Consider the following 9,202-nt stretch of genomic DNA (forward strand, 5'->3'; position numbering starts at 1 on the left):
AGTGCCCAGGCGTAAGTGCCAACAGGTCAGTGGGGTCTTCGGACATCGGCGCGAGCGGACGCGAATTCAGGCATGCTTCGATCCTAGCTAGAAGCGTGGACAGCTCTTCGAATGCATATTTTCGCGTCGCCGTAGACTTGTAGAACAGGGTCTTGAAGCTCTTAACACCTGCTTCCCACAAACCTCCCATGTGGAGTGCTCCCGGAGGAATGAATTGCCAGAGCAGCTGCTGGTGACTATAGGCACCTGTCACAGCTTCCTTGAGAGCTTGGAGAAACTCGCGGGAGAGTAAGGCAGCCGCACCCACAAAGGTCTTGCCATTGTCCGACTGAACTTGACGGGGGCATCCTCTTCGGGACACGAACCGGGCGAAGGCGGCGAGAAACTTCTCAGTCGTAAGGTCGGAAGTAGGTTCTAAATGGATGGCCTTAGTGGCGAAGCACACCAACACCAGCACATACCCTTTCGTAATGAGACAGGCTCGTCCCGTGTAGTTTTTGATGTCAAAGGGACCGGCATAGTCCACACCGGTATATGTGAAAGGGCGCGAGAAGGACGTTCGTTCTTTTGGTAAGTCTCCCATCAGGTGCGTTTGCAACCTCTTTTTGTGGATGATGCAGACCTTGCATGAATATATGACGGACTTGACCAAATTCCTCACCCTCGGGATCCAGAACTTGAAACGGATCAAACGGATCATAAGCTGATTGCCACCGTGCAGCGTTATGCGATGCGTAAAATGGACGAGGAGTCGAGACAGATGGCAATCGTATGGAAGGATGACAGGATGCCGTTCATCATACTGGAGAAGTTCGGAAGCCGTGACTCGGCCGCATGCTCTCATGAGCCCTTGGGAATCAATGAACGGGTTCAGGTTTTGGACCAGGCTTGATGCTAGCACTGGCCGTTTCTGGCTTAAGCAGCCCATCTCAAGGGCAAAGTGCCTGCGTTGCGTGACGGAAATCAGGAGCCGCTCGGCCGACGCAATTTCAGGAGCTGTCAAGGGATCCTCAAACGGGGACATGAGCTTTCGCGAACGCTGGATGAACCGATGAGCGTAAGCGAGGACTCGCAACGCCTTTTGATTAAAAAACCGAAAAACCGAGCTGATATTATTCGGATCTGGGCCTTGTAATAATTGGGTGGGGCACATGATTTCTTGTCGAAAAAATTTTTCAAATCATTTTTTTTTCTGTAAATAACACTTTGTTGGAAATTTTTTAACGAATTCAACAAGGGTTCTTATTAAAATTTTTCAAATGATTTTTTTTTCTGTAAATGACACTTTGTTCGAAATTTTGTAACGAATTCAACTAGGTATGCCATTCCAACATACGACCACTTTCCCAGGGTTTTAATTAAAAAAGCGAAAAATCGAGGTGATTTTCTTCGGATTTTGGATTTGTCATAAGGGATGGGGTCCGGTTTTTTTTTTGAAAAAATTTTTCAAATGTATTTTTTTTTCTGTAAATGACACTTTGTTGAAAATTTTGTAACGAATTCAACTAGGTATGTCATTCCAACATCCGACCACTATTTCCCAGGGTTTTGATTAAAAGCATGAAAAATCGAGGTGATTTAGATTTGAGCCTTGTCATAAGGGTGGGGGTCATGGTTTTTTTTGGAAAAAATTTTTCAAATGATTTTTTTTTTCTGTAAATGACACTTTGTTGGAAATTTTGTAATGAATTCAACGAGTCGAATTCAACATTCGACCACTGTTTCCCATGGTTTTGATTAAAAAACCGAAAGAACGAGCTGATATTATCCGGATCTGGACCTTGTCATAATGGGGTGGGGGACATGGTCTTTTGTCGAAAAAAGTTTTCAAATTATTTTTTTCTGTAAATAACACTATGTTGGAAATTTTTTAACGAATTCAACAAGGTATGCCATTCCATTATCCGACCAATATTTCCAAGGGTTTTGATTAAAAACCTAAAAAATCGAGGTGATTTTCTTTGGATTTGAGCCTTGTCATAAGGGTGGGGGTCATGGTTTTTTTGGAAAAAAATTTTCAAATGATTTCTTTTTTCTGTAAATGACAATTTGTTGGAAATTTTGTAACGAATTCATCGAGGTATGATATTCCAACATACGACCACTATTTCCCAGAGTATTGATTAAAAAACCGAAAAATCGAGGTGATTTTCTTCGGATTTTGGATTTGTCATAAGGGATGGGGTCAGGTTTTTTTTTTTTTAATTTTACAAATGTTTTTTTTTTCTGTAAATGACACTTTGTTGGAAATTTTGTAATGAATTCAACGAGGTATTCCAACATTCGACCACTATTTCCCATGGTTTTGATTAAAAAACCGAAAAAACGAGCTGATATTATCCGGATCTGGACCTTGTCATAATGGGGTGGGGGACATGGTCTCTTGTCGGAAAAATTTTTTTAAATCATTTTTTTTCTGTAAATAACACTTTGTTGGAAATTTTTTAACGAATTCAACAAGGTATGCCATTCCAACATCCGACCACTATTTCACAGGGTTTTGATTAAAAACATGAAAAATCGAGGTGATTTTCTTTGGATTTGAGCCTTGTCATAAGGGTGGGGGTCTTGGTTTTTTTCGAAAAAATTTTTCAAATGATATTTTTTTCTGTAAATGACACTTTGTTCGAAATTTTGTAACGAATTCAACGAGGTATGATATTTCAACATACGACCACTATTTCCCAGGGTTTTGATTAAAAAACCAAAAAATCGAGGTGATTTTCTTCGGATTTTGGATTTGTCATAAGGGATGGGATCAGGTTTTTTTTTTTGTAAAAAATTTTACATATGTTTTTTTTTTCTGTAAATGACACTTTGTTCGAAATTTTGTAACGAATTCAACAAGGTATGCCATTCCAACTTCCGACCACTATTTCCCAGGGTTTTGATTAAAAACCTGAAAAAATCGAGGTGATTTTCTTTGGATTTGAGCCTTGTTATAAGGGTGGGGGTCATGGTTTTTTTTCGAAAAAATTTTTCAAATGATTTTTTTTTCTATAAATGAAACTTTGTTGGAAATTTTGTAACGAATTCAACTGGGTATGCCATTCCAACATCCGACCACTATTTCCCAGGGTTTTGATTAAAAACCTGAAAAATCGATGTGATTTGCTTCGGATTTGAGCCTTGTCATAAGGGTGAGGGTCATGGTTTTTTTTCAAAAGATTTTTCAAATGACTTTTTTTTCTATAAATGAAACTTTGTTGGAAATTTTGTAACGAATTCAACTAGGTATGCCATTCCAACATCCGACCACTATTTCCCAGGGTTTTGTTTAAAAACCTGAAAAATCGAGGTGATTTTCTTTGGATTGGAGCCTTGTCATAAGGGTCATGGTTTTTTTTCGAAAAATTTTTAAGTGATTTTTTTTTGTAAATGACACTTAGTTCGAAATTTTGTAACGAATTCAACTAGGTATGCCATTCCAACATCCGACTATTTCCCAGGGCTTTGATTAAAAACCTGAAAAATCGAGGTGATTTTCTTCGGATTTGAGCCTTGTCATAAGGGTGAGGGTCATCTGTTTTTGCAAAATAATTTTTGAATTGATTTTTTTTTCTGTAAATGACACTTTGTTCGAAATTTTGTAACGAATTCAACTAGGTATGTCATTCCAACATCCGACCACTATTTCCCAGGGTTTTGATTAAAAACCTAAAAAAATCGAGGTGATTTGGTTCGGATTTGAGCCTTGACATAAGGGCGAGAGACATGTTTTTTTTTCGAAAAAATTTTTTAAATTTATTTTGTTTTCTGTAAATGACACTTTGTTGGAAATTTCGTAACGAATTCAACTAGGTATGCCATTCCATCATCCGACCACTATTTCCCAGGGTTTTGATTAAAAACATGAAAATTCGAGGTGATTTTATTTGGATTTGAGCCTTGTCATAAAGGTGGGAGTCATGGTTTTTTTTTCGAAAAAAATTTTCAACTGATTTTTTTTCGTAAATGACATTTTGTTGGAAATTTTTTACGACAACGCCAAAATCCAAAGAAAATCACCTCGATTTTTCAGGTTTTTAATCAAAACCCTGTGAAATAGTGGTCAGATGTTGGAATGGCATACATAGTTGAATTCTTTACAAAATTTCCAACAAAATGTCATTTAGGAAAAAAAATCAGTTGAAAATTTTTTTCGAAAAAAAACCGTGACTCCCACCTTTATGACAAGGCTCAAATCCAAATAAAATCACCTCGAATTTTCATGTTTTTAATCAAAACCCTGGGAAATAGTGGTCGGATGATGGAATGGCATACCTAGTTGAATTCGTTACGAAATTTCCAACAAAGTGTCATTTACAGAAAACAAAATAAATTTGAAAAATTTTTTCGAAAAAAAAACATGACTCTCGCCCTTATGTCAAGGCTCAAATCCGAAGAAAATCACCTCGATTTTTCATGTTTCTAATCAAAACCCTGTGAAATAGTGGTCGGATGTTGGAATGGCATTCCTAGTTGAATTCGGTACAAAATTTCGAACAAAGTGTCACTTACAGAAAAAAATCCTTCGCTCCAAAGCTTTGATCCCACCAGCTCAATAGGGGTACATCCACGAGATAAGATATCTGCCGGATTCTGTCGTGACGGTACGTGCCTCCAAGTCATTCCCTTAGTTCTCTCCTGTATCTGCGAAATCCTGTTCGAAACGAAAATGTTAAAGTCCGAAGGAGGTTGACGGATCCAAGCCAAAACTATTGTCGAATCTGACCAACAATGAAAAGAGCAAGATCGAGGTGCAATTTGTGCCACTTGAGAGACAAGTTCGGACAGTAAAAGAGCGGCAGATAACTCCAACTTCGGAATCGTGAGGGTCTTCAAGGGTGCGACTCTTGATTTTGAGCAAAGTAGGTTCGAAGAAACTATGCCTTGGTTCTCTGATCGAACGTAAATGCAAGCTCCGTAAGCTGCCATGCTTGCATCGCAAAATCCATGTATTTCGCACGATGAGTTATGCTGTAGAACAAAGCGTGGAAATTTCAAGCAAGCAACTGCGGCGATCTGCGACATGTGCTCCAACCAAGCGGAATGTAAAGATTGCGGCAGAGACTCATCCAGTCGAGTTTATCCTTCCATAAGACCTGCATGAAAACTTTAAGTTTGGTTATGATCGGTGCTATTAATCCAAGGGGATCGTAAAACCTAGCGATAGCCGACAGAATGCTGCGCTTAGTTGCGGGTTTTTCAGTCCATTCGTTTGAGAAGCTGAAAAGCAAGCTATCCGATAGCGTGTCCCAAGATAAACCTAACGCCTTTGTAACGTCAGTTCCGTCGTGGAACTTTAAAGTTTTCTCCCGATCCGAGTCATCCACTCCTTCTAGCGCCGCAGGTTCGTTGGAACACCATTTGCGAATTGGGAAATGTCCTATTTCCAAGAGCGCCTTGATTTGTTGACGAATTTCAACGACCTCCTCAATGGTGTCTCCTCCTGCGATTAAATCATTGACGTAGAAATTTGTGCGTATGATTTTAGCTGCTACTGGAAACTCCGCTTCTTCATCGTAAGACAGCTGCTGCATTGCACGAATTGCCAAAAAAAGCAGCAGGCTTCGTGCCATAGGTTACGGTGTCGAGCGAGTAAACTTGTACCTCGTCTTCTGGCCGATCGCGCCACAAAATACATTGTAGAAACTGATGGGGATGTGTAACCCGAACGCAGCGATACATTTTGCAAATATCTCCACACAAAGCAACCTTGAAAAATCGAAAACGAAGCAGGGTAGTGAAGATTTTTGGTTGAATGGAAGGGCCAGCGTACAACAAATCGTTTAACGAATATCCCGAAGTGGACTTCGCGGAGCCGTCGAAAACAACTCGCAGTTTTGTCGTTGTGGTGGGGTAGGTAATATTGATGAGCTGCAGCATTTTTAGTTGCTAGAGACATGTGGCCAAGGTTTAGATACTCGTCTATAAAGGCTTTATATTGCGACTTCAGCTCTAAATTTCTAGCTAATTTGGCCTCGAGTGCTTTAAAACGAAGAAGCGCACGATCGAATGAATCTCCTAGAACATCGAAAGTAGTTTTGGCAGGAAGTAGTACCGAATATTGGCCAGATTCAAGCCGAGTGTATTCCTGCTGAAATAGCTGCTCGCATAGAGCTTCCTCTTTCGAAATGGTTTTTGTAGAATCTGCGCAATTGTCGATTTCCCAAAATTTCTTTAGTATCTCAGAGATCGACTCCGACTCCGAATGAGTGCTGGGCTCTTGAGATATGGAAACTAAAGATGAGCGACCGGAAGATCCTACTGTCAGACACCCTGAGACGATCCAGCCAAGTCTGGTTTTCTGCAGAGTGGGTAAATTGCTGCCTAATCGAATTTGTCCAATACAAAGCAGCTCGAAGAATATGCTTGCTCCAATAAGCAAGTCGATGCGTTGACTTTTGTAGAAGAGCGGGTCGGCGAGCTCGAGATTTTCCGGTATTTTCCATTCAGACGCGTTAAGATCGAAATGCGGGTGATAATCGGTTATTGACTGGGTGACAGCAGCTGAGAGCGAAGTGCTATACTTTGCGTTACTCGACTGCGCGAAAATATAAACCGATTTATCCGAAGCGAGCGAGGATTCACCGATTCCTGATATGGAGATGACTGACCGATGGACCTTGAGCTGAAGCTGATTGGCGAAACGAGAGGTGACGAAATTGATTTGAGAAGCCGAATCGAGCAGGGCTCTGCATGGCACGAACACGCCAGAGCGATTTTTTACGTAGACTATGGCGGTAGCAAGCAGCACGTATTCGGATCTAGTCGGCGATGAAGCTAAAGGCTGTATTTTGGACAAGGCTAGAGAGACGTGAGATGATCCTTGCGGAAGTATTTCTGGAGCAGGCTGGGGCAGGGTTGCAACGGGATTTGGTTCCAAGTGAAGAAGACTATGATGCCTCTGGCGGCAGTGTCTACAGTTGCCAGACTTGCATTGCTGTAGGCTGTGTCCCTTTCGTAGGCAGTTAAGGCAAAGATGTAGCCTTTTTGACTCTCTATACCGCTGATTGGGGTTCAATCCTAAGAATTGTGGACATTTTGTCAAATAATGTTCCCTAGACTCGCACAGGGTACATGCTGGCATAGTTGATGATGAAGCAATGAGGGTGCTACGACAAAATTTGCTAGCTACTTTTCCAACCTGTTTGCTAGGTGCTTGGCTTACCATAGCGTATTCCAAATTTTCCATCATGCGGCATCTAAGATCCAAAAACGATGAGAATTTATCCCAATTTGGCAGCTCCTTGGAAGGCAACCTTTCTTCCCACCTCTCCTGGGTCTGAATGTCCAGTTTTGAAACGATGAGATGGATTAAAAGGCCGTCATAGATTTCCTTCGTAGAGGCCATAGAAGCCAGGGCGCGCAAATGAGAATTTGCCTTGTCGCTCAACTGCCGCAGGCTACTTGCGGATCCCTTCTCCACCCCTGGTAGCTTGAATAAAGACCGAACATGAGCCTGAAAGTGCAATAATTTATTATCAAATCTCGAGGTTAATAATTCCAAAGCCCTGTCGTAATTATTTTCCGTGGGCTCTAGAGAGCGAATTGCATCCAGCGCTATGCCGTCCAAACATGCACGAAGATGCTGGAATTTTTCCACCTTTGTTAGGTCTTCGTTCTTTCCCACTACCGTGTTGAACATGGCGAAGAAATCCGGCCAATCGATGTATGCTCCGCCAAATCGCGGAAGCTGAAATTCCGGTAGCCTGGTGGGCCGCGAGTTGCACTTGAAGGCGGCAGTGTGGCCACCGAGGATGCCATGCAGCTCAGTTGAATTTGCCAACGACTTTCTCTTTTCACTATTGAGATGGCGGCAGATCCTTCCTTTCGTCTCACAATATGCCGTGGTAAAGGTTAAGCGCGCATCCGACTCCAGCTCCTAGATCACAAGCCGTTCGAGGTTAAGTCGAGAGCTATCGAAAGTCTGTAGGGTATTCGAAAGTCACCGCACGAAATTTGCACTGCACCTGCACTTGGGCCAGCGAAAACCAAAGACCGAATTTGAGGGTAATGACGGAATCGAAAACAAAGGGCAACGACCTCTGCCTGGCGCGCGAAGTTGTATAACACTTGCCGTTATGCAAAAGGTTCAGACTGTACAGCAGCCGATTCTAACTGTACACTGTATGTATGTATGTCGGTATGTGCGAATACCGTGCGAAGCGATGCGAAAAGGTTTGTGTGTGTGTGTGGCCCTGCCGCGGCACGTGCAAGGGGCGCTTAGAATTATTAAAACGATATTTAATAATTGCTTCACTTTAACACAAGTTCACGATCACGTCGGGGTCACCAATGTTTAGAGGAGGCATTCATTTATGCCACCTTTTTTGCGAATGTTTAACGAATTTTAAACTATGCGGTGTGTGAACGGTGTTAAAAGAAAAAGCCGAGAGTATGGTTCGATTTCAAATATATATGTTTTATTGCTGGAAGCGAGAGCGAACGAACTGCTTCGTACCAGCGATCAAAAGCGAATGCAAAAATGAGAGTGCGCAGGTCCGAGAGATCAGCGAGCGCAGTCGCTTATCTCGGCTTATCTCACCCACGCATGCAGATAGATAAATGAGAAGCTTTTGTTTACATTGTTGTTGTCAGTGATGCTGACCAAAATAGAAAACAATAAATGGTTTTAAAATGATTTTAAATTGATTTCTGCGGCTGCTCCCGACAGACACTTTGTTGGAAATTTTGTAACGAACTCAACAAGGTATGCCATTCCAACATCTGACCACTATTTCCCAGGGTTTGATTAAAAACTTGAAAAATCGAGATGATTTTCTTTGGGTTTTGGCGTTGTCGTAGGGGTGGGGTTCATCATTTTTTTTCGAAAAAATTTTTCTATTGATATTTTTTCTGGAAATTCTACTTTGTTGGAAATTTGTTAACGAATTCAACGAGGTATGACATTCAAACATTCGACCACAATTTCCCAGGTGTTTGATTAAAAACATGAAAAATCGAGATGATTTTCTTTGGATTTAAGCCTTGTCATAAGGGTGGGGGTCATGGTTTTTTTTCGAAAAAATTTTTCAAATGATTTTTTTTCGTAAATGACACTTTGTTGGAAATTTGGTAACGAATTCAACGAGATATGACATTCAAACATTTGACCACAATTTCCCAGGGGTTTGATTAAAAAACCGAAAAATCGAGTTGATTTTCTTTGGATTTTGGTTTTGTCATAAGGGTGAGTGTCATGTTTTTTTTCGAAAAA

The 9,202-nt window shown here is 41.3% G+C and overlaps 1 protein-coding gene across 1 annotated transcript; it reads right to left on the minus strand.

Annotated features, from left to right (window-relative positions):
• Positions 1 to 4,982: 4,982 nt before the first annotated feature.
• On the minus strand, positions 4,983 to 5,522 carry LOC123037179. Its single transcript, XM_044456801.1, has one exon. It carries the CDS (start codon positions 5,520 to 5,522, stop codon positions 4,983 to 4,985), a length of 540 nt encoding a protein of 179 aa, XP_044312736.1.
• Between the last annotated feature and the right edge of the window lie 3,680 nt (positions 5,523 to 9,202).

This window comes from Drosophila rhopaloa, unplaced genomic scaffold (assembly GCF_018152115.1).
Source record: "Drosophila rhopaloa isolate 14029-0021.01 unplaced genomic scaffold, ASM1815211v1 contig_152, whole genome shotgun sequence".
Taxonomy (NCBI): Eukaryota; Metazoa; Arthropoda; class Insecta; order Diptera; family Drosophilidae; genus Drosophila; species Drosophila rhopaloa.